Source organism: Palaemon carinicauda, chromosome 8, assembly GCF_036898095.1.
Source record: "Palaemon carinicauda isolate YSFRI2023 chromosome 8, ASM3689809v2, whole genome shotgun sequence".
Taxonomy (NCBI): Eukaryota; Metazoa; Arthropoda; class Malacostraca; order Decapoda; family Palaemonidae; genus Palaemon; species Palaemon carinicauda.
The window spans coordinates 38,289,402-38,315,422 of record NC_090732.1 but is presented as its reverse complement, the minus strand read 5'-3'; the positions used below and the strand labels follow the sequence as shown (position 1 = coordinate 38,315,422).

Genomic DNA, 26,021 nt, shown 5'->3' with positions numbered 1-26,021 from the left:
ATTTATAGGTTCTAATAATTTCCAGGAGAGCGGTGAGAGACGCATTCACAAATACACACATAGGCCTACACTCATAAACACCTATATATTTTTAATCACTGTAAATATCAACCACAATGACATTAGATATCGAATTCTACCTTCGATAATGTATTTATAATAAATGAATTTCCAGTAGATATACATTACCAACGTAGAATTTCGATATTAAATGTCATTGTGGTTAATATTTATGTATACATATGCATATATATATATATATATATATATATATATATATATATATATATATATATATATATATATATATATATCAAGTAAATTTGGGTAGATAGATTGATATATAAATATGTATGTATGTATGTATGTATGTATGTATATGTATGTATGTATATAAATAAATAAATATATATATATATATATATATATATATATATATATATATATATATATATTTATGTATATATATATATATATATATATATATATATATATATATATATATATATATATATATATATATATATATATATATGCATGTATATTATCTTGACAGCAACATGTAGAGCAAGTCATACATAAATTAGATACTCTAAAGAAAATAATGGTCTTTAAATGTTATACATCCCTTAGACAATTATCTCTCTCTCTCTCTCTCTCTCTCTCTCTCTCTCTCTCTCTCTCTCTCTCTCTCTCTCTCTCTTTCATTCATCCATTTGCCTTGATGTTTTATAGCTTACGGTTCACACATTAGATCAGTATTTGTGTGTTTGTGAAATTTTCCTGTGTCAGTAATATGTGTTTCAATAACGGTATCTGATCATTTAACCGAGTTCATTTCACTATTTCTTTACAATCACTTGTAAAATTTCAGTCAGCTGCAGCCAGTTAAAACCAGCACTTGCCTAATGCATGTTAGATGCCTTCTCTATTATTTTTTCATGCTTATTCTGCTTTCCTTTTACTAGCATCTCCATATAATTTTAATATGTAAATTTTAGAATAGCTGTTTATTGTTTTCAGATAGATCAGGAACATTAAGTATCATCCATATCATCTTACAACTTAACACTACAGTAATTTCATAACTGGTGGGTCAGGATTTACATTGCTATAAACGAACAGTCAAATATACGGCCATTGTTTTATGTACGTACAAGCTCTTCTAAATCAACTACTTTTGAAGGTTTGCGATTTCCATACCCCAAGTCCAGGTCTTATATCATTGTCGCCATCTTCTTTTGATAATGCAATACTTTGTGTAGGCTTCAAATGGGTAAGGCTAGTCTTCCTTAATCTAAGAATTTACTTTGAAACAATGATAAAATTACTTTCTACGTGAATAAGTCTTATACTTGAAAGAGTAATTATCTTTTTAACAATACCTAAAGATATTGCATTTATAGACACGCATTCCCTATGGGCAGTTATTTCTTAAAGGCAACTCCTTTAAGGCCCAGCTATATATAACAACAATAAACTTCAATGGATTTTGAATTTACTTTAAAGAAAGCTAACCAATCTTAATTTTATTTACAAATAAATCTATTGTCATTAATCTTACCTAAAGAGCACACTCAGCAATTTTAGTTTCTCAAGTTGTTATAGTAAGTTTAATTAAGTACCATCGTTTTCTGTTCCATTAAATATTCCATAATGAATAACAGAAAAATCTTCACTAAATGACCACTATCAAGTAAATTCACAAAGTTATCAAGTAAAGTTTCAGTGACCTAAAGAATATGATAATTATTGTAATAATACTGATGATGATAATGATAACATTAAGTTTTAAATGATAATAACCTAATGCCATAAATGTTGTTTGTTTGAAACGGTGTTTTATATTTCCTGCTTGTTTATCAGAATTTACACTGATAGCTAAATGCAGCACTGCATGTTTATAGTAAAGCTATTCTTTATATGATAATCAAACCTTTCATATGTGAGTGTTCATCCTTTGTATTTTACTTATGTTCTATCTTTTCTTTAGTTCATTCAGTTTTAAACATTCTTGATTCTTGAATCATTCCATTCATTAAAAGAGATAAATGTTATATTACCTTTGAAGATATTACTTATTTCAATGTCAACTCGTATCTTTAAAATGAGAAGCGATTATCTGATCTTTAAGACACCAATAATAGATATCAAGGCTTATAATAGAGACTTCGCAAGAATTCCTGGCTGTCTTTTTATTTTTAATATTACTTTGTAACTAATCTCAGACTATAAAAAAATGTAGTGAAGCTCAAGATCTCTCTTACAATGCTACTCTTGTACCCAAGTATTTGGACTTGGTGTCTCATTTTTCAACCCATTGTTAATCTTGTGAAACATGAAGATTTTAAATAGTAAGAGTTGCATAGGGATTGTAATACTGGTAATTGAGAATTTATTATCATTTTATTGTTGATGTTATTATTAATACTGTTGTTAACAAAAGTGCCTATGCAGAAATAAGTTTTATATTCACCTAAATTGTTCTTCAATTCTATGGGATTAGCTCCAACTAAATAAACCTCATAGCATGACAGATTCTAAATGAAGTATAAACTTTATTTTTATTATCTTCGATTTTGCGCATATTATTTTAGAGGAATTTAATGATGCTTTGGTGTACAATGATATATTTCCATGAAAATAAAAATCCTAAAAGGTAGGTAAAGTTTAATGTCAAGATATTTTCATAAAAAAAAAAAAAAAAATGTTCTGGCTGAATTTGTGGTTTGCTGAAACTTGTCTCTACTGATACTTACCACATCGTGGCACCATTGGTGGCAGCCACCTCTGGCTGATATCTTCAGTGCAGCAGTAATAATATTAAGCGTGATTCTCACCAATATCTTCAAGACTAAGTTTAATTAGATTGGAGTCACTGCATTATTTAATCGTGTCAAGGGTAACAATATCAGAAGAAAGAACAATGCCTCGAAATTACATGAGTGCATGTTGTCATGTATGTGTGGTAATTAGGAATATAGTGGACTGAAATAAGGATTTAATCCCAAAAGAATATAATAGGTAATCATTATTTATTGGTTGAATTATACAAAAGTGATGTAGGTCACCTTTACAGTGATTAGGCTGAAGAAAATCTAAAGCCTTTGGATAAATGACCGTTAGAGTAGGTTATTTTACTTCATTATTATTTGGACTAATGGAAATCCTGGACACATTTGAAAATTTACTTGTCGAAATTCTGTATTTACTTTTTACAAATTGATGCTTAAAGGTAAGAGGGTTCCTATTGAATATTATTCATGAATAAATCAAAGCAATAGGGAATTAGTTTTTATCATTTTTCTGTAACAAACAGGTAACGCAGAGCGATGAAGCTCCTGAAGAAGGTTCAGGTTATGGAACCAAAGCTGATGGTTCGGGTCTTGAAGGCTGGACCGCTGTTGGATTAGGGTCAGGATCTGGCGATTTGTCAAGTGGTGATGCTGATGGGACGAGACTTGAAGATGTCATCAAGAAAAAATGTAAGTGTCACTGATATTTTCCAATCAATTTATAATTTTTACAGTACCAAAACTATTTTCAAGCCTGTTGTAACTATTCTTTTTATTTTGTTATTGTCAATTAAAAAAAGCATATACTTTTTGTTTGTATATATGCTTCCAAGAAAAAAATAGCTGTATTTTCATAATATCGCTAATATTTTTAGCAGATAGTTGTAGCTATTATAATAGATATAAATTTATTTTCTCCTAGTGACAGAAATTGAAATAAATGACATAAGACCAATTCTACAAAATTTGATATACAATACAAAAATGCTCAAATAATGATTGTCTTCAAATTATAAAGTTTTTTGAGTTTCTCATATTTTCGTTAGATTCTGCTAATCGAAATGAAATAATTAGATATAAGGTTTCTCATTTAATCGTGTTTCTTTTTAGCCAAGAAAGATCAGAAATGCAAGCGTAAGGAAAAGAAAGACTGCAAGGATACTGAATTTGGTTGCTGTCAAGATAATGTTACTCCTGCTTCTGGACCATTCCAAAAAGGTTGGTTAAACTGTGCAATTCAGTATCTTTTGTCTATGTAGTTATTTGCACCAGAGAGTGAATAAAAGTAATACAGTAACATCAGTTTTCTGTCTTATAATCTTTTCTTTGTTTTTAGGGTGTCCTAAAATAGAAACCTGTGAGGACACAACTCATGGATGTTGTCCAGATGGTGTGACCCCCGCAAGTGGTCCAAAAATGAAGGGCTGCAGTGACGAATCAATTTGTGAAAACTCCCTTTATGGATGCTGTGAAGATGGAATCACTGAGGCTGGACCAAATGGAAAGGGTTGTGAATTCTTGCCATTCAACTGTGAAACTTCCAAGTTAGTAGACTAACTTAACAAATTCAGACAAAGGAATTTAAGAGCAATGTAACTCTAAAAGTAAATTTGAATAATATCATCATTTTTAGATTGGAGTAGAATTTGGGGGGAAAAATCTAAAAATAGAATATTAAAATATTATTCTGAAAATAAACTTTGTGAATAAGATTATTTTCAAAATGAAATTTATAAATGAAACAATTCTGAGAACAGATTTTAAGAATGAGATCGTTAGTGATTAAATCTTTAGGAATCATCAAAGAATTTACAAGGTGGATTTATCCTGCTTCATAATGGGTGTTTTCTGAAATTCAATAATTGGTTTCCTTTGTTCTCAGTTTTTGATAAAAAATGTTTCAAATAAGCATGTTTACTATCATCTTGGAATGCAATATGTGAGAGCTCCGAAATTTTCTCCCCTCTAACTTTTATTTTTTTGTATAGAAAATGTATAAAAGATCAAATAAGGATTATGTTCTTTCTTTAGAATCATATTATTTAAAGAAAGTATATCTTAGGATAAAAAAAAGAGAAGTGGTGGGTGGGCAAATATCTTGTTATCTATTATATTGCAGGAATTTCAGTTGCAGCTCTTTTGTTGCATGTCAAGGTTCCTTAAATATAGGTAACAGACAAGCACTTAGTGAATCTATTATTTAAAAAATCTTATGGGGCTCATTCTTAAATGTTTTCTGGAAAACCTCTCGACAGGATTTGAGTCTAATGTTTTTCACAAAAGGTTTGTTATTTTCAAACTTTTTGTTAACCAACATTTGTAGATTTTTTTTCTTTTGCTTTGTTTTACATTTACATTGAAACTTTGCAGATTTGGATGTTGCCCTAACGGTGTGTCCCCAGCATCAGGTGAAAACTTTGCTGGGTGTTCCGACTTCGAATGTGAAGGATCTGGTCCATGTGAGACTTGTAAGGAAACAATATTTGGCTGCTGCCCCGATGGCGTGGCTGCTGCTGTTGGACCCAATTTCGAAGGTTGTAAAAAGGTCACAGAGCCAGAGGACAAAATACGTAAGTGCTTTACTTCCACTTACATTTAGAGTTTCTACTTCCAAAATTATATCTTAGGTTTTGCTGTGATTCTAATTACTTCTTTGTTGTGAAATCTCCATGAAAATAGTGATACAGTACTCTGTAATTGTGAGGATATCAAATATTAATTTTGTATTTTTACCAAAATTCCAGGCACCGTAACCACAACAGAGTATGCAGTCCTGACTACTTCAACAGGATTACCTCCAGACTGTACTTACTCCTCATATGGTTGCTGTCCAGACCAATACACAGCTGCTCACGGAGAAAATAATGAGGGTTGCTGCCTTTCATCAGCATTTGGATGCTGTCCAGACCATATCACAGAGGCAAGGGGGCCGCATTTCCAAGGTGATTAATCTTTGTAGGATTGCTCTTGACTTTATCATAGGTGCACTGATGAGGTTTCCAGTGATATCATATTTCACTTGATAATTAATTTGATACTTTAAAATGAATGAAAAACTAAATTTATTTTTCCTCAACAGGTTGTGGTTGTTCATACAGTGCTTTTGGGTGCTGTCCAGACAATGTCACTGTGGCCAGAGGACCTGACTATGCTGGATGTGGATGTGAGTTTACTCCACATAAATGCTGTCCTGACGGTCACACACCAGCTGCTGGGGTAAACTTTACTGGCTGTGCATGCAGCACCTATCCCCATGGATGCTGTCCTGATGGCATCACTGTTGCCCAAGGACCTGGTGGAAAAGGTATTTAAATAAATTATACCTATGTCATGTGTGTTTCTATGTTACTATTTTTTTATTAGATAGATAAAGAAGAGGATAGAGTGAAGGAAAACGGTAAATTCTTTTATATCATCTTGTAAGGTAACTAAAACATTAAGTATAAAAGTAAAGTGTTGAAAATTTCTGAGTGATTATTTCAATGATAAAAGATTGTTCTCTAGTGACATGGCTGTGGATGTACTGGCTATTTAGTAAATGGTTCTTGAAATGATTTATGCAAATGGAGTGATGAAGTCCAGAGAGGGTGAATTCATCTGTCAATGGAGTGAATGTTTTGAAGAACTGTTTGATGTCAAGAATATGATGCGAGTTGCTGATCCAAGTGACACTTGAGTATGTGAAGAGGCACTTAAAATGCTGGCAAATGGTAAGTCACTGAGAATGCCAGTGATATATTGTGGTATGACGTGAACGTGCGAATGAGTGGCTGACTGCGGTTTGTGACATAGACCTGGAAGGAGAAAGAGCTTCAATTGAATGGGCAATGGAAATAATAATGCTTTCATTTCAAGGTTTTATGATAAAGGTGATTTAAAAGCATGTGAGCTTAATATTGCCTGATAAATTAAGGAAAGTTTTTTGGTGTTTGATTTAAAATATAAGACAGAGACTAGAGAGGGAAGAGTAACATTTGTTACGAAAAAAGAAAGGGTGTATGTATCACACATTAATCACAGAAAATTTCTGAGAAGTATGAGAACAAATCAGAGAAGCTATATGTAGTTTATGTGAACTTGAAGAAACTTATGGTATAATTGATAGGTATATAAAAAATAATGAGAAGTAGAGAATGTATAGGACAGTATATGTGGTGAAAGTTGTTAAAATTTAACGAGAAAGGGAATTATATGTTAAAATATGTAGATGGTAGAGTAATTAAATCGGAATAAAAGTTTATCAAGATAAGGTGATCATGTATAGCTGACTTTTCATCATCTTTATGGATGGAGAAGTGACTGTTGACTAGGGATAATGAAAATAGGCTTTTAGGATTATTGAAACAGACTGAGTTTTTGAAAGAAGGAAAATTTTAAAGTGAATGTGTGATGAAATAAGGTTTTGGGGGTAAGTGAAAACCAGGCTAGTGTTCATATTAATTCTCATAATTGTTCAATGATAAGTATTAATATGAATGCTAGAAGCACGGAAGATGATTTGCCTGGATTTTGGGAAATAAATGCAACATGCAGTCGTAGAATAATAAAAAACGTGAGTCACACAGTAAGTAAAACAAAAAAGGTAGTAGGACCTCTGGAAAGATTTGGAAGTGAGGATGATCCTTAGCACTTCTAACAGCTATGCTTGAAATGTATGAAGGGACATGAAATGGGTATGTTAGATGGCATATGAAAGAAAATAGGTTGAGGCTACTGAGGAGAATTATTTGAATAATATTTGGCTATAATAATGGTCAAAAGGGTGAGAAATGCAGATTAAAAAGAGTTGTTAATAAACTATCATAGCTAAAAAGGTAGATGAGAATGTTTTGAGGTGAGTTGGTCAAAGGGACAATATGGAAACGATAGATTGAGTTTTCTGTGTTGGTGAATTATTCTGTTATTTGAAGAATTTTTATACACAGTAGTTTATCATAGATTCAAATGTTGAAATATGGGCTTGGCATTTCACTGTAGGCTAGAGTTAAAGACTCGGACATGTAAGGGGTATATGGGGAGTTATTAGAATTCCATGATGGGGTAAAGAGACCATCAGGGAGATTTTAGATACAAGATTATAGGAGAATGGCATATAAATAATAGGTAATAATGAGGTACAAAAGGAGATTAGTTGAGGTGCAGTTGCATGACGAAATAACTGAGCTGGTACAGACACACAAGAGAATGGATAGAATAGTCAAGAATAACATTATATACAAGAATAAAAAGAAGCTAAGAATGCTTGTGAAAGTGACTGTTAATGAGGCAAGAAAGGTAACTATGAGGTTGAATAAAGATATGACACCGGAAGTTGATGTGACTACAGATGAGATGTTGCAACAGTATGGTGGTGTTAGTTTGATTGAGTAACTTACCAGGTTTTTTTAAGGTATGTTCGTTAAGGGAAAAGTTCCAAAGAATGGGTTAGAGGAATAATTGTTCCTTTGCAAAACGGCAAATGGGGTATACGCAATTGGTAGAATTTTGACTGAGAAAGTAAGACAGGTGAAATAATGACTGATATGAGAAGGAATGTGGGGTTCTAGACAAGAAAGAGTTTACGTGGATTAAGTGTTTTTTAAGAAACAATTATTTTAGAGGTTTAAAAGAAATGGAAAAAGGCTGTGTTTTACAAATGTACTGAAAATCATTATATGGCAGAACTGATAGATATGGGGGAATTAAGAGTTTGATGAATGAATGAAAGCTTGTGAAAAAGTATGTCGGTAAGAAAGTGATTATTTTGGTTGTAAAACTGGTTCTGACGTAAGGTTCCTGTCTCCAGGACTGTTCATTATCTTTATGGATGGATAGAAGTAAGAGGTAGTAAAGACAGTGGATGTAGGTACAAAATTTAAAAGCATGCAATAGGAGGAAATTGTGAGTATAGATATTGAATTCTGAACAAGAAGTGGAATGGGTGATATTTGTAAATGATACATGAAGAAAAATTGCCGAAACAAGTAAGTGTTGGAAAGGATCTGCTAAAGGAGAAAGTTGAGATTAACAAGAACTAGAGTAAAGTAATGAGAGTAAATAGAAACAAGGAAGAATGAATGTTGAATCTTAGAGTGAATGGTGAAAGGTTTCAAGTTTATGATTCATATGGATGTATTGGACTAAATATGAGGGATGATAACAAAATGAAAGAGGTGAGTCACAGAATAAAAGCAAGAAAGGTAACAGGAAGTGTGTAAATGACAAAGTGGGAATGTAAGAGTATGGGAGAGATGGTTTAGTCATACCCTTATGAGAGAGGGTTGCCTATGCGTGTGTCTACATATCTATTTAAATATTTAGTTTTCAATTTTTGGTGGGTCACATACACTGTTATGATTTATATTAATATATATATATATATATATATATATATATATATATATATATATATATGTATATATATATATATATATATATATATATATATATATATATATATATATATATATATATATATACAGTATATATATATGTAAATAAATATATATATATATGTGTGTGTGTGTGTGTGTGTGCATTTGTGTATATGAAACTATGTATCAATGTATGTGTGAAATATCTATCAATCTCTCTCTCTCTCTCTCTCTCTCTCTCTCTCTCTCTCTCTCTCTCTCTCTCTCTCTCTCTCTCTCTCTCTCTCTCTCTGTGTGTAGAGTAGGCCACTGGAAGGGCATACATTCAAACCTAGGCCATATTACATGTTCAAATCAAATATATTTCAATGAGGATGTTAGTAAGCCCCAAAGTAAAATGCATTTATATGTAGCCAAAATCTCAGTGTATAGAAAAGTGATGTTTGAATTAGTAACAAAACTATTAAATTGTCACATTATCACAATGTAGAATGGTTAATTTTAATTCAAAGCACAAAAACTGAATTTGACATGAATATGTACATCAGATTTAATATCGATTTATATCTCACTTGATGGTGGAGTGAATGAGTCCTGGTTAGAGTGGATGCACTTATCACATAGATTATTTATTTTTTCGATTAAGGTTTGTCCCAAAGTAAAGGACAATAGAGAGTAAGGGGTATTTATAGCTTTATATATGTATATATATATATATATATATATATATATATATATATATATATATATATATATATATATATATATATATTTATATATATATATGTGTGTGTGTGTATTTATATATTATATGCATATATTTATATATGTAAATATATGATATATATGTATATATGCATACTAGAAGGACATTGGTTCAAACCCTGGTCTGGATAGATCTTGGAAGAATAATGGGTTGCTAGGCAGTCCCGAATTTCAAAGAAAGTTGACTGCAGTAATGAGAGCCCTTTGCTCTTATTTCAGTTTATATAATCTATTTAATTGTTAGTTAATTCAATTTTGGGCTGATAGGGTATTTCTGTATTCTTGTATGTAATTAAAAACGAGACTTTAATCTGACGTTTTGAATGAATATGTAATATTTTGGTTTAAATGTAGTATCTGCATTTATATCCATGCCTTTAGAGTACACAATATTCAAACATTTACTCAATCGTATGTCCTATCTGACTCTATAGGATGTGGCTGTGAGTACACAGACTTTGGATGCTGTGAAGATGGTCGAACACCAGCCAAGGGACCAGACAGAGAAGGATGTGGCTGCGAGTCTTCTGAATTTGGATGCTGCGCTGATGGAGAGACCCCTGCTACCGGGAAGTTCTTTGAAGGATGTCAGGATGAGGTTCCTGTTATTCCCGGAGGCAAGTTTCGAAGAAAATCCACTGTAGCTATTAGAGTCACTTGATTTTATTTACATTCATATGCTGAATTGTTTGATGAATCATTTGTGCAACTTCTAGAATGTTTTTTTTTTTTTTTATTCATGTCAGTCATTCTATTTATTTCTGCTGTAAGCCATACTTAAAATTTTTCAATTATTTTTTAATATTAAAAGCTGAATATGATTAAATCTTATACCAATCTGATATTTTTCAAATATTTGTGATTGCAGAGGTTTGTGGCTATGAGAAAGATCGTGGATCTTGTGGCAATTTCACTGTCAAATGGTTCTTTGATATGGAGTATGGAGGTTGCACCAGATTCTGGTATGGAGGCTGTGAAGGAAATTTGAATAGATTCGAAACTCAGGAAGCTTGCAATGCTGCCTGTGTAGAGCCAGAAGGCATGGGTATGTCTAACTTCGAATTTCCTTTTGTTTGAAAGATCTGTGTCTTTTGAAGAATGTTTTTGCACTAATTGTAATAGTATAGAGTTGAAAATTACTTATTTCTACTTTAAAGATAAAAAAAAAATAGTATTTTTATTGTTTACGATGTGTCACTTGCTTGATTTCGTTCTTTGTAGCATATAATTCACTGCTGAAGTCTGCCCCATTTTTTTTTTTTTTTTTTTTATCTACAACATTGAATTGCCTTAGCTGCATACTGCAATGTAAACATGTACTAACCTCGACCAAAAGAATAGATTCGTAGTTTTTGCACCGTGATATAAATCGGTTTTATTGTTTATGCTTTGAAATAGCATCATACCCAATCCTCATCTTATAAATTGGAATTTCCTTGATGTTGAATTTCATTGACGTTAATCTTAATTTGATAAAGATACAGTTTTCGGAATACACATTTAGACATACAGTACTTCTTAACAAGTTCATTTTAAGGCATTGGCACCATTTAGGACAGACAAACATAATTTAACATCTTAGTCAATCTTTAACATAAGATATGCCAGTGTAGAGTAACTCCAAACGAGTTCATGTCCTTCTTAACTATCACTTTGAAAGATGCGTAATTTCTATGAACATCCATTGAATTGATAATAGACAGAGCAAGCAGCTATAGATGACTCCTATTGCTTTATACTCATGCTCGATATGACTTTTCAAAATATCAAGTTGTCCAGTAAGCATTCTGGAAAATTAAGAACTATAGTGCTTATTTTATTTCATGTAATTCAGTAAAATTCATCTAAGAAATCTTGGTTCTTTTGGATCATATAGCCCATGCATTTTGTATCCTTTTCATGGTAGTGAATTACTATTGGATTGTGAATTACTATTGGATTGTCTTTAAAATTTGACAAAAATTTATAATAGCAAAATACCTCATTCCAAAAGTAATAAAACAATGTGAGGGATAAATACCAATGTCACAAATGAATAGGACAATCGTTTAGCATACTTTCCCCATTCAAAAGGAAACGATTCAATTGTTTCTTTGTTAGATAATGATGTTGCTAATTTCACCATAGCTGTTATGAAACCATACAATGATGAAACCTAGGTTCGTTTCGGGGAAGTCCTAATCTCCATTACCCGTGTCAAAAGGGAGTTAATAAAATATATTGGTACATCTCGCAATTTCTTCTTACTCTTTAAAACATCTACTACAAAGGACTTTGTTGCAAGCATGCTTCTTAAACATTGAGGTCGAAATTTGATACTCTGGTAACAATGATAAAATAATTGATTGGAAAAAATTTATAAAAATATTGATCGGGAAAAATAAAGGTTACCTGAAAGATGTATATTATAAGCCTTGTTTGGTTTTATAAAGACTAATATGTCATTTTGGTGAGTCATTCTATTTTCTTTTCAAGAATCGTGTCATCTCCCACGTGTGGAAGGACCTTGCTCTAGTTCAGTACCATCCTGGTATCATGATTCGGAGAGTGGAACCTGTAAACCATTCATTTATGGAGGATGCCTTGGCAACAATAATCGCTACACGTCAAAAGAGGAATGCGAGGCAGTTTGTGTCATACCGCAGAAGACAGGTAAGTTATTTTGTACACATTTACACTTTTGCTGCTTGATTTCGAGCCATATACAGTAGAAGTGGTTGGCGTTAAGGGAAGGCAAAGAACGCTGTGTGCTGCTCTGAATATTTTTTTACATACATGCCTTCATTCTTAATCAAAGAACAGTAAAGAAAATTATAAAACATTAAAAACACTACAGACTTCAGTATTGACTAAGGTCAATTTACATTTGCTTCGTTGATATTGACATGAGTAATGCTTCTCATGTAAAGCAGTGTTGACAAAAAGTTATACCGTTAATTATAGAAATGAAAGTTTTGTTTTGGCAATACAAATTAAATTCTGTAATCTTTCTACTTACATATTATTCATGGGTAAAAAGTAAAAGAATGTTTCTTCATTCATCTTTGTTAGACATTTTATTTAAAACTTATTATTTTTTTTTTTTTTCAAATGAAGAAGCTGTTAGACTTGAGCTTTAATATCATTATATAACTGGAATGCATTTAGTTCGTGATTAGAAAGATATTACTTAAATTTTATTCCAATTTTAAATTCACTTCTAATCAGTCAGTATATCATTTGGTTTCATTTGTTTTGTGGCTTCTTGCATAATATTTGAGTAGCTTGGTAATAATTTGAATTATCCGTTTTCTTCCATTTTATTAGGTAAAATTTTAAAGACTTCTTAGGACTTTTTATAGTTTGAGATCAAATAATGTGTATGGTCCTGGCGAATTATTACTAAATTCTCTCAGAATATACAAATACTTTAGTATTACAAACAACTATTTCTTTTGAGTCTCATTTATAGAAGGTATACTTTGGTAATTTTCCTCCTTTACTTTTGAAGCTTTACTCTAGCTCAAGATGTTTTGAAGTGCATGGATTACTTTGTTTCTGAGTATGCACGACTCTTCTTATTAATGCAGTCCTTTCAGTCATCATTATGATAAAGCAGAGCATGGCCTCCTTCTTAATACCTTCTGTTAACTGGGGAATTATTTGGTAACACTATTCTCTAATAATCTCTTATATAATCTTCACAAGTACCTTTAAATGTTGGTGTCTTTAGTGAAAGTTAAATGTTTAGCTAATAATGAGAGATAAGGTCCATACATTTTATACCATAGAAATTTAAAGAGATATATCCAGCAAAAAACAGTTTATGGATTCTTATTTCACCGAGTATAAACTAACAAGCCAGCCAAACTAAAAGCACTTCTTAATCAATTAATATTTCCCCTGCTCATTTAATGTTTTACTAAGCTTTTTAGAAGATGTATTTAACATTTTTATTAGCTTCAAAGATAATTAATGGAGAGGCTCAGCAGCTGGAATCCATTTATAATGCTTCATAGTGAAATGAAACTCGTGGTGGTGTTGCCAATGTTGGCGTGCGTACCTGCAGACGTCTGCCTTCTGGAGATGGTGCCTGGACCCTGTCGAGGGAACTACACAAGATGGTACTATGATCAGACAGTGGACAGATGTTCTCAGTTTACTTTTGGTGGCTGCAAGGGCAATGGCAACAACTACCTCACTGAAAATGAATGCATGCAGCGATGTATAAGAGGGCAATCCAAAGGTCAGGACATGGTAGCTCTTCGAGTCGTTTATGATATAAATGAATAGTCAGTCCTCCATTCATTTCCATTAGATATTAAAAATGGTCAAAATATGATAGCCTCATGGAGAAAAGAAATTGATTCATGTATACTTGAAGACTTGCCAGAGAATTTTAAACTATTGAAATTGTATTTGCTACACGGGACAAGGCCTTTTTAGAATAAATTAGTAGTTTTTCATAATGTTGATGTAAATAATAGAATTAATTTTTAAAGTTGATACAATTCCTCTTTGTTACTAGTTCATTCATTGCCAAATATAAAAGGGCTTTCTTTTTGACAGAAAAATTAATTTGGAAGTAATGCTTTTTGATATGAATGAATATTTATGTTAGAAATTCAAGAATCAAAACTTGTATGTATCATTGATGGAGGTTTAGAGCCTGTTTATAATTGCCTCATGAAAATAAACTGAGTATGTAGTAGATGCAGAATATGATAGATGTGGTAGTTGTAGGTAGAATCTGGCCTTTTTGCTACTGGATAACAACCTTGACAACAGCTTCTATTTTGTCAGTAAATTAAAAAAAAAAAAAAAAAAAAAAAAAAAAAACTATTGCATCGATTCCTTCATGAGCTCTATATTACTTATTCTAGGAAGCAAAAGGTCATTCCCAAAGTGATTGTAAATGCAGATCATAAGTTTCTTTAAAAGTGATTGAAGATATATGAATGTCTCTTTAACTTTTATTTCTATTTTAAGTTATAGTTTTTGTAATCTAATAACCTCAGGATTTATTGTTCTGTAAATCTGCACTTTTGTAATCATGTTCAAATGTTCCTGATTTGTTCACTTAAAAGTAATTTTTTTTAATACTGGTCCCTTAAGCAATGCCAAAATTGGTACTATTACTGCTATTGATCCCCAACACACAGTATTAAAACAATTTTGTAATCACAGTATACTATTTCAGAGAAAATTAGTATACTATATCGCATATTTTCATTAAAGCAATTAGACATCTACATTGTTACTAAACAAAATTTTTTGATTAAATAATTGCTCCTAAAGATTCTTGTGCAACATCAGTTGGCCATCAATCATCTCTATTTTACAGAAGGTAATTTAACTTTAAACCTAGTTTTGCTGTTGTTGCAGATTGCCTGGGTCTTGCACACTTGCAGCCCGTAGAAACCTAGTTCTGAAGCTAAATATAATTTTTATGGCCATAACTAAAATTTGATGGTAATGCTATTGTAAAAAATTAGATAGAAGTAATTATCAAAACAGCCAAAGGACTTTTGGCATGGCAAAATTTGATGGCTTTACAAGACTGTGTCCTAATTCAGTAAATAAGGCACAGAAAGATTAAGCGATTTCAAGTCTTTCAGTAACCTGGCGTTTTGAAGTCATTTAATTGTATTTGCAACAACACAAGGGATGATCTTACGGTTACGTTTCTGCTCATTGTGAAGAATTTGTTGTTTAAGAATAAAATTGAAGGACAGATTCAACTAAATATAGACATTATGCTGTTCATGGTTAGTAAGCTTGTAGACAGGCCTTGGATACTCTCAGTAGATTTAGATTTTCCTAATGCACATAACAAAATTTCATGCATATGATGATTTCCAACCAACAATTATTGCTGACACTAGCTGCAAGTTTTCATATTATGTGGTGCTTAACAAGCCAAGGATATCAAGAAATTTAAATGTATCATGATTATGAACACGCAAAATATTAGTATTTTCAGTTGTCATTAACATCTGTTATAGTATTAACAAGTAACTAGAAAACCCAGAAATATATTTTAGCTTTTAGCATAGACTTCGAGAAAAAATTCATCTTTTATTTTCATCTCCTCAGGTTTTTATTTTACTAATATTCTTTATCAAAGATTTTTTTTTTTTTTTTTTTTTTGCATTTCTATATTCTATAAATACTTAAATTTCAATTTTATATTATTCTTTAAATTTTGGTTAAAGTTTCTAAAATTGGAAAAACAAATTTGTTGATACATCCTGGCTTATAAGTATAAAAAGATGTTCCTTGAGGTAGAGCAATCACTTTTGGTTGAGCCTTGTCATCATTATGTTAATGAGTAACCTCTGCCTTGGTATAAACTGAGCTTAGTGTTATATTAATACCTATTTAGAGAGAATGTCTTTCCTTCTAATCTTTGTTTGCACTCCAAATGCTTGTTCTCCAAACTAATCTTTTTTCATGGTAATGGAACTAGCAGGTTTGTGCACGCTTCCAAAAGCATCGGGTCTTTGTGACGAGACCCTGCCACGCTGGTATTATGACTCGGCAGAAGAGCGATGCATGCCATTTTATTATACTGGTTGTGATGGTAATATTAACAGATTTATCTCACGAGGAGAATGTGAAGCAACATGTCCTGGCGATGAAATAGGTAATTACCTAATATGGTTTTTAACATTTGTAACCCCTTTTAATATGTTATTTTCGGAATTTGAAGGTTTGATAGAAAGTTGAAAAAAAAATCACTGTGGATTGTGCATACAGGGTGTGGGGAGAGACAATGCTTAAAATAGTCATTTAAAATTACTCTTTGTATTTACAATTAGAATCATCTTAACGTATTTTCTTATAACTCATTTCTTATAAAGGTAATATTTTTTTTAAACTATGAGAGTTCAGTCCCTACAGAAATACCTCTTTTTTTATACATTTATCCTTTGAGGGGTATCTAGGTACACAAGGTGATAGCAGGTAATCTTTTACTGCTGGAGAATCTCATGTTTAAAAGTTTAAAAGTAACTCAAGTAAAGGGAAACAACACGGTCTTTTTGGTGGCATGTTGAAACTTATTTGTAATGATCAATTGAACTTTACAGAGCAACACTATTTCATCACCGTAATGTCAATAAAAGTGTATTATTTTATTTTTATGAATAATTTATCATTTATTTCATAATATAATCAAACTTCAACATGATAACATCTTCAAAAACTTGATAAGCCTTGAAAAAGCTTGAATCTTTTATGTTAACAATTTTATCTCGTATTAAAGGAAATTAGCTCAGTAATTTATTTATAACTGATTCTAAAAGATTTCATAAATGCAAATTTTTTCTTGATCTTAACTGCACTAACTGTAAGCATCTTTGAAGATTTGTGAGCATGAAAGTAAGAATAGCATAAGATTTTTTGTAAATCAGTTTACCTATTCACTCAAGAAGGAAAGTGAGTTCTGGCCCTAGAGTCCTGACTCTAGGAACAATATGTAATGTCCCAAAGCTCGGACTCAGACCCTTCTGTAAGACCAGTGGATTAATCAATATCATAGACAGTTACACACACACACATATATATATATATATATATATATATATATATATATATATATATATATATATATATATATATATATATATATATATATGTACAGTACGGTCCCGAATTATGCAATTCCCCATTTATGCGATCGCTAGTTTTCAAAAATAAATTTCCTGTATCTGTGAAGCTGTTCAAAGTCTGTGAGTAAAACACTACAAAATGTATCAAATCTATTGTCTATTTAAGTATATTTGTAGCCCTAGATATGGTGTTTGATAATTAATGTTACCAAACGATATTTACCTTACATTTCAGTAAGATAATTTCATAATAAATAGCCTATTTACAAAATAATTCCACATCAACAATGAAATCAACTCTAACAATGGGAGTCCAGCTGACAAAATGTAAACAGAATTGTGGTTTCGTTCTTGGCAATATTTATCTTTCTCTAACATTTCGGTAATATTAATAGTAGTGTTAATGATGGTATTTTAAAGCATTATTTTTGTTTAGTACATTATAAGAAAAAATATCTATTTTTCCCTGTGGGTGTTCAAGGTAGGCTGGGTTCGTTTATCGGCAGTGAATAGCCTAAATTTTAGTAACAAGTCGGCGATATTTTGTCGTTTTAAACAGTATAGATTTGTTTTACAAAGATTTGTTTTGTATAGGACGCGGTATGATTATAAAAGCTTTCTATGAGAGAGAGAGAGAGAGAGAGAGAGAGAGAGAGAGAGAGAGAGAGAGAGAGAGAGAGAGTTCCAATCTCTCTCTCTCTCTCTCTCTCTCTCTCTCTCTCTCTCTCTCTCTCTCTCTCTCTCTCTCTCTCTCTCTGTATGTGTGTGTGTGTGTTCTGTGTGTGTGTAAGAAATAAAATCTCAGTTCACATATTACAACCTGAGTTTAAGTGTAAAATCATCATGACTATTGTTAGTTATGGTGATAAATTTCTCGCTTCAAGTGGTAGGCTACAAGAAACAAAAACACGGCATTCGATTACAACAGCTGATTCTCTCTCTCTCTCTCTCTCTCTCTCTCTCTCTCTCTCTCTCTCTCTCTCTCTCTCTCTCTCTCTCTCTCTCTCTAACAAATGAAATATTTCCTGCTTCTCAAATTTTGTTATATTAAAAATTAATCATGGTTCAAATTTTCCTTACTTTCTCCAATCTCGCACCATCTCTGTCACATCGAACGTTGTAGCTGTAACCCATTTGTTCGATAAGTATAAAAACCGGCCTAGTAATTTGAGATGGGTACAAGTTAACTTATAACCGAAGTTAGGTAAAGTATTTTGAATATGGAATGGACAATTATCGTTCGTAACAGTTTAGAATTATCGTAAATTATCATACTGTCATTAGTGGCAGTTTGCTATTGTTGATTAAACGCAAACAAAATGGTTTTCCTATTTTGCTACGTCAGTAGGAATTTATATGGACACGGTAGTTAAAATATTTATAATAACATAATATTTACTAAAAGCTCTTGGTATCATTAGTTATCAAATTGATTGTTTGTGTTTAATGCGTTCGTTTGTTCGTTAGGATCGACGATGGAGCGTATAATAAACAAACGGAAGGTTTTTGTTAGGAGGCATGTTTAGGAAAAAACATTATATAGATCGCATTCATTTCATTCATTTCAAAAGTTCTAAGAAAAATTCAGTAAACCAACATTGGTAATAACAAAATAATCATATAATCAATATTTGGTAAGATAGCATATTTGGTAAGATAGCTGTTGCTCCAAAAAGTAACCTAAACACATGTGTAAAGACTTTTGTTTCTTCCCTATGATCAGAGATGAACGTAAACAAAACAACGGATTCCGATTTTGATAATGTGCTTTTTTGGTGTGGTTAGGAAATGCATGATATAAAATCGCCTTTATTACGTTAATTTTGGATGTTCATTAATACAACTAAAGCTAGTCTATACAGTGATAGTTTTGCTATTCACTAGTTGTCTTATAGAACAGATATGACATAAAGTCATTAAAATTATTACTAATTTTAGGTCGTATAATAAGGGGAAATATGTGGTAATTACACCCTTCCCCTGGTTGTAATTTTAACCTTTTTCAAGTTATTAAAACTTTAAAACATTTTAAATATTTTATCTTTTTATAAGAAGAATTTAGTATTAGAAAAAATACAGTATAATACATAAGAAATGAAAATGGGTGGTAAACGCATTTGAATAGGCAAGCTTTTGTCTGCCATATCCTTATTGGAATTATTCCTGTTATGTGTTTCGAAATATGCGATTTTCCATTAATGCGGGGCCATTTATCGACCAAATTCTCGCATGATTCGGAACCCTACTGTGTCTGTATATATATATATATATATATATATATATATATATATATATATATATATATATATATATATATATATATATATATATATATATATATATATATATATATATATATATATATATATATATATATATATATATATATATACGAGTATATATATATGAATTTGATATGCATCTTTTAAGGTTATGCCAAATGATCAGATTCATCTGTTGGAAATCTTAGAGTTTGCTTTTGAAAAGTATATTGATAGAATGTGGTTGCTATGTTGTATTTCCAGTGCTGTGTTGGTGCACAGTAAATTGCTGTCCTCTTTTCAGTTTAAGTTGCAATCCTGGAGGGTATTTAGATTTGTATGTTGTGTCAGCTCTGCTATGTTGATTAATCTTATCTTTAGCCTATGGGTTGTATCAGTCACTCTATATGCTGTATATTTATATACATATTGCAATTTATCATCATTGTTAAGTTTGTTTTAAGTATGAAGAATCTTTTTTATTATTTTTAATTCTTATCATGTCTGGAGACAATGAGCGAAATCTGGAACCAGTACGTCCTAGACTTTGCCAGTGTCATCTACTGTATTGCAATATTCATAGACTGCATGTCAATATTCAGGACCTTACAGCTGTCTCCAGACAGTATGATATTCATTTATGTCCATAAGCTGGTTTTAAGAAACCAATAATTTTGAAACGTGATACCATTCCTAGGGCAAGGGGAATGACAGTGTTTATTAGGACTGCTTCTCATAAGTCCGTTTATGAATGTGGATGTCAGGAGATTCAGGGAATAAAAGTTTGCGGCAGGCAAAACAACTATTTGTTTTCGATCTATCGGAATCCAGACTTGGATGATTCTATTTTTTATTGTCTTCTTACCATTATGGCTAAGATACAAGAAGATGATACAAAGGCCTCTTTTATTCTTGTTGGTGATTTCAACGCTTACCATAGGGAGTGGTTAAATACTGTTTCTCAAACTTAACAGCTTTGGACTTTCCCTCTGAATCATGCTATGGGCAAATCATAAGGGAAGCTACTCACAGGTCTGGCAACTGCTTGAACTTAGTATACACCGACTCCATGGTGTTATAGCAAGTGAAGTTTATCGTACAGTTGACACATCTGATCATACCTTGATTTAATTAGTAGGTAAGACTGAGCAGCCTGTGCCTTATGTGTCATTTTCGTGTAAAATTTATATAAAATCTCAAGAAGACTGGAATGGAATTTTGAGCGATCTTTTAAATTTGAATTGGTCTCAATTGTTTAAAAGTTTTAAGCTTGTTGTTCTTTAGAATTAGAAACTGGTCAACATAATTGATAGGCATATCCCTTCTCGTGTGCTAAATTACCGAATGAAAGACAAATCCCATTTCAATGATGATTGTAGATGTGCTTATTTAGAGAATCTGGAAGCCAATCATATTTGGAAGGGCAACAGATCAGATTTGACTTGGAATAATTATACTCAGCAAAGAGTTGTTGCTTTGAGAGTTTATGTTTCAACTGAAAAGGAATATAATTTAACCACAAAAGAACCCCTTTTTGTTGGGCTACCCTTAAATTTGCACTTTTTGGCATAGACTTAACTGTTCCTCCTTTACTTCAACTAGATAGCTTTGTCACTCACTGTCCAAAGGAAAAGGCAACACTTTTGGCTGATTTGTTTGACAGTAAGCAAAGTAACGAAAATATCGATCTTTCTCATTCTTGCTTTCGTCGGGCTAGACTAACTAGTTTAGCTTTTCAGTCCTGTGAAATTAAAACTTTTTCGGTGGACTTTGGCGCTGATGGAGTTGTGGACAAAAAATTTTCGTTTTCTTTTATTTTTTATAAAGACTGTTAACTTCATAGCTAAGTTGGCTGCTGTTTTCTGCAAGTTAGCAAGACGTTCTTTTACACTTGTTGAAGAATTAATAATGCAACTCCATTATGAAATTATTTTTATGGTAGCTCCAGTCCAGCTGATTACTGCCGAATTTCCATAACTCCCATATTATCTACATTTTCCTAAGTTTTGGCAAAATGTCTAAATAGGTATGCTGAAGGTAATTATCTGTTCCCTTGTTTGCAATTTGGCTTTCCTAAAGTGCTTGGAGCATGTGAGGCCGTTCTTACAATCTCCAATGCTGAACAGAAATCTCTTGATTGTGGTCTAGAAGTTTATATGATTTAACTTGATTTTAGTACTGCATTTTACAGTGTTAATCATGAGGTCCTTGTTTTCAAATTCAAACAGTTAGGAGTAGGTGTGGCTTTTCTTAGCATTATTATTGAATTTTTGAGTAATAGATTGGAAGAGTTGTTGCTGATGGGTACCATAGTGAGTATACTGTAGAAATGGGAAATCTGGTGTTCCTCAGAGTAGTGTTCTGGCCCATTACTTTTCATACTATATACAAATGATATGTCGTTTGCTCAAGAAAACAAGCTCGTTGCATATGCAGATGATGCTACTCTCTTTGCTTCTATTTTATCTTCTGATTGTAGATCTAGGTTTTCTGACTCCTTTAATAGAGATCTTGCTAAATTAGGAAATGGTGCAAATTATGAGGCATAAAGTTGAACCCTAACAAAATTCAGTATGATTGTAAGTAGGTCGAGGACAGTGGCTATTCAACATCCAGATCTTAGCATTGATAATGTTTGAATTTGTTGTAAAGAAACATGCAGTTTATTAAATTTCTTATTCCTGAAATTTGATAGACAACCACCATCATACAGTTAGTTCTTTATGCATGTTGCATAAGCTTTTTCGTAACCCTGACAATCCTTTGCATTCATATCTTTCCAGACAGTACTATCCTGCTCGTAATAATAGGTGTGCAATTAATTCTAATTGTCATGCCTCCTCCATCATAAGACTCAATACTGCACAGTATTCTAGAAGTTTTATTCCAGCTATGACCAAACTGTAATAATTTTCCTAATCAGGCAGTTGAATCAGTGAAACTTCAGAAGTTCAAACTTACACCAAATGATTTTATGTTGAACACTCTGACATAAGTCTCTATAGTTTAAATATGAAAGATATATTTTAATGTTATTTCTGTTTTTAAATTTATCTATATTAATTGTTCATTTCTTCTCTTGTAGTTTACTTATTTCTTTATTTCCTTTTCCCACTGGGCTTTTTTTTCGTTGGAGCCCTTAGGCTTATAGCATCCTTTTTTTCCCAACTAGAGTTGTAGCTTAGCCAGTAATAATAATAAAGCTGCATTTTATATAATATATCATTATATATACATCGTACTAGATATATCATACTGTAGTATAATTATTTATGGGTGTGGCCTCATGTATCTATGATACTTTTAGACAACATGAAGGGAAAACTGAAATTATGGGTGTAACAATATCCAGTACACACAGTATATTGAAATACAGTACCTATATATTCACCAAACCTTTGGTTAGGAATATGAAATGACTCACAGGGGCCAGAGATTCTGTATTTTAGAGATTTTCAAAATATGCTTACTTTTTTCCTTTCACTTGAAGCATTAAAAGACCACCAAATTGAACCAAAGCTTTAGTTATATTTGGGGACTGATAATTCTAAAATGGGGCTTAAGATCTAATTATGCCTATTTGAAATTCATTTACCATTCACAAACCTCAAATTTTTAAACTGAGATTTCCACGTGAAGAGTGAAACCTCTGCTTATACATATTGAAATGCAGTTTTCCTTAATTAACTTAAAGGAACAATATTTTTCTTATAGTAAGATGTTAATCACTAAATTTACGTAAGTAATAATAGGGATGATGAACATTTATTTTTCCCTATCTTGACTCTTTCTAAAGTTGCATGAATAAGATGGTAATATTGAATATGGTTAACAGGGCATAGGACTTTAATAAACTCATTTAGGCCTACATGATCCGTTGTTAGGGATTTATTATTTTTAAACTATGCCGAGATTTTAGTTTCCATCTATAATAACAAGATATGTTACTAAATATAATATGGTACAGTATATCAGTAAATACTTTTTTTTTTTTTTTTTGCTTTATAAGTTATACTTATTCCATTGATAGTATTTTCTCTTGTATGCTGCTCAAATTTACCATTGAAACTGTACCCATTTACAATACTGTAGATACTACTAGCCTTTGCATTTGGAAGACAGAATAAAGTAGATGGCAGTTTTGATGGCTTGAATTTATTCAGTAGTTTTACAAATGAAGCATTTTTGAATAGTAGAAACATTCACAAAAGATTTAAAAGATTTTTACTAGAGTATTTGGTATGTTATCATTTAGAATGCTAAATGGGTAAGTGTGATGTTAGAATCAGTTGCATTGCTTGCATGAACTTTAAGAAATTAGGTCTCACACTCTTAATTGTTGGCTACTATTATGTTTTGTAAGGTATTTTTAATTATTTGGTAGGGATTATTATTAATCAAATATTCTTATTTATAATCCTATATGTTTCATATATATATATATATATATATATATATATATATATATATATATATATATATATATATTATATATATACAGTATATATATATATATATATATATATATATATATATATATATATATATATATATATACATATATATATATATGTATATATGTGTGTGTGTACATATATTGTTTATGATATAGTAATTTATATATATGTATATGTACTTGTATATGATATGTATGTACTGTAATTATATATATATGTATATATATATATATATATATATATATATATATATATAATTTATATATATATATATATATATATATATATATATATATATATAAATACATACATATATATATATATATATATATATATATATATATATATATATATATATATATATATATACATATACATACATATTGTGTGTAGTTATGTATTCAGGTATACTGTAAGTATGTACAATATAATCTGCCATACTATTTCCATAATAGAGTTGGTTTCATAGATTTTTACCCACCCATCAGCCTCTATCAAAAACCTCATTCACCTTACATTGTTCTATAATTCTGCCAACCTGTCTACCAAGCTGATTTTAGATCACTCTCTTACCTTCCTCGATTTTTACAGTCTTTTTCGACATATCTCTTACCTTCTTTACACATAGTCTGCCTTTTCTCCATTTTAACTCTAAATGCGGCCTTTTTATTTAACCCTTCTTCAATCCTCAATCTTTAATTTCTTTCTTCCTTCCACATTACTATTGGTTTATTATCTAAGGTTCTAAATCCAATATTACTTCAAATTTTCCATCTACACAGGAATGCATTCTCTTCAGATAATAATTCTGTTCTTGCATTATTTATTGAAAGATATATTTCTTATTTCCATTAATCACTTATTTGGTTCCATCCCTTTCTAAAATCCTTTCTGATATGAACCCGAAACACCTAACTCGACTTCACCTTTTCCGTAAATTAAAGTGTTTTGTAGGATTTCCGTTGATGCAACTCACATGTATTTCAAATTATCTTTTTTTTCTAGTAAGACAAACGCCCCAACAAACATGCTAGAAATTTTCTATTCCTCATCAGCCTTTGTCACGACTGTATAGGTAATGTTAGCCCATGTTTCATCCTAATCCCTGTAAAAGAGACGTCCATCTTATAACTCACTTATTACCTCATTATCATGGTTAGCCACTTTGAACCTTTCCCCTTTAGTTGAAATTGTATTCTATTTTCATGTCCACTTCAACCAAGTAACAGTGAGACATACTTCCACTCTGAAATAACTTGCTTCCAACACTTATTTAAATACATTTCAGAACTTAATTATAATTCTGCCTAGAAATTCCTTACCATCGAAATATGCCTTCTCCTCCATTTGCCTACTATTGTATCTACATCACCGTTTCTTTTTGGATGAACATAGCAACGCCCAAATTCATTTTCATAATCATTTACGAATTCTTACCCTATTGCTTGACAAAGCATAAGCTATCATATCTTGACCCTATATATCTCAAAGACATCATAAACCTGTCCGTTTAATATAGTGTTGTTTAATTAAATGCCAATCTATACTGCTTTCTTTCCTCAACTATTAAATGTACTTACTATCCTGTATATTCTAAGTTGTACAACATCCATGCATATTCCCCTCTCTGAAATATTGTTATTTTTTTAGTATTTTCAACTACAATTCATGCAATATCACTGGTCTTTTGATCGCTAAAATTGAGCAACATTGGGTGAGCCCAGTGTCTGTGTCAATAAACAACAGTAATAACCGATCGCTGATAGCATTTAAGCTCCTGAAACTATAAGTGGGGCAC

The 26,021-nt window shown here is 31.4% G+C and overlaps 1 protein-coding gene across 9 annotated transcripts in view; it reads left to right on the top strand.

The window, feature by feature from the left end:
* Nucleotides 1-26,021, top strand: part of Ppn (Papilin) — a 359,463-nt gene that overhangs the window by 308,160 nt on the left and 25,282 nt on the right. For 6 of the 9 annotated variants that reach the window (XM_068378579.1, XM_068378577.1, XM_068378575.1 and 3 more), the window contains 11 exons: nt 3,320-3,485; nt 3,906-4,013; nt 4,132-4,339; nt 5,166-5,365; nt 5,540-5,737; nt 5,875-6,099; nt 10,348-10,530; nt 10,782-10,958; nt 12,389-12,565; nt 13,962-14,138; nt 16,362-16,538. In XM_068378579.1, the coding sequence (XP_068234680.1) occupies nt 3,320-3,485; nt 3,906-4,013; nt 4,132-4,339; nt 5,166-5,365; nt 5,540-5,737; nt 5,875-6,099; nt 10,348-10,530; nt 10,782-10,958; nt 12,389-12,565; nt 13,962-14,138; nt 16,362-16,538 (1,996 nt within the window). The remainder of the gene's footprint in view (nt 1-3,319; nt 3,486-3,905; nt 4,014-4,131; nt 4,340-5,165; nt 5,366-5,539; nt 5,738-5,874; nt 6,100-10,347; nt 10,531-10,781; nt 10,959-12,388; nt 12,566-13,961; nt 14,139-16,361; nt 16,539-26,021) is intronic. The other 3 variants (XM_068378581.1, XM_068378574.1, XM_068378578.1) reach the window with 2 other exon arrangements.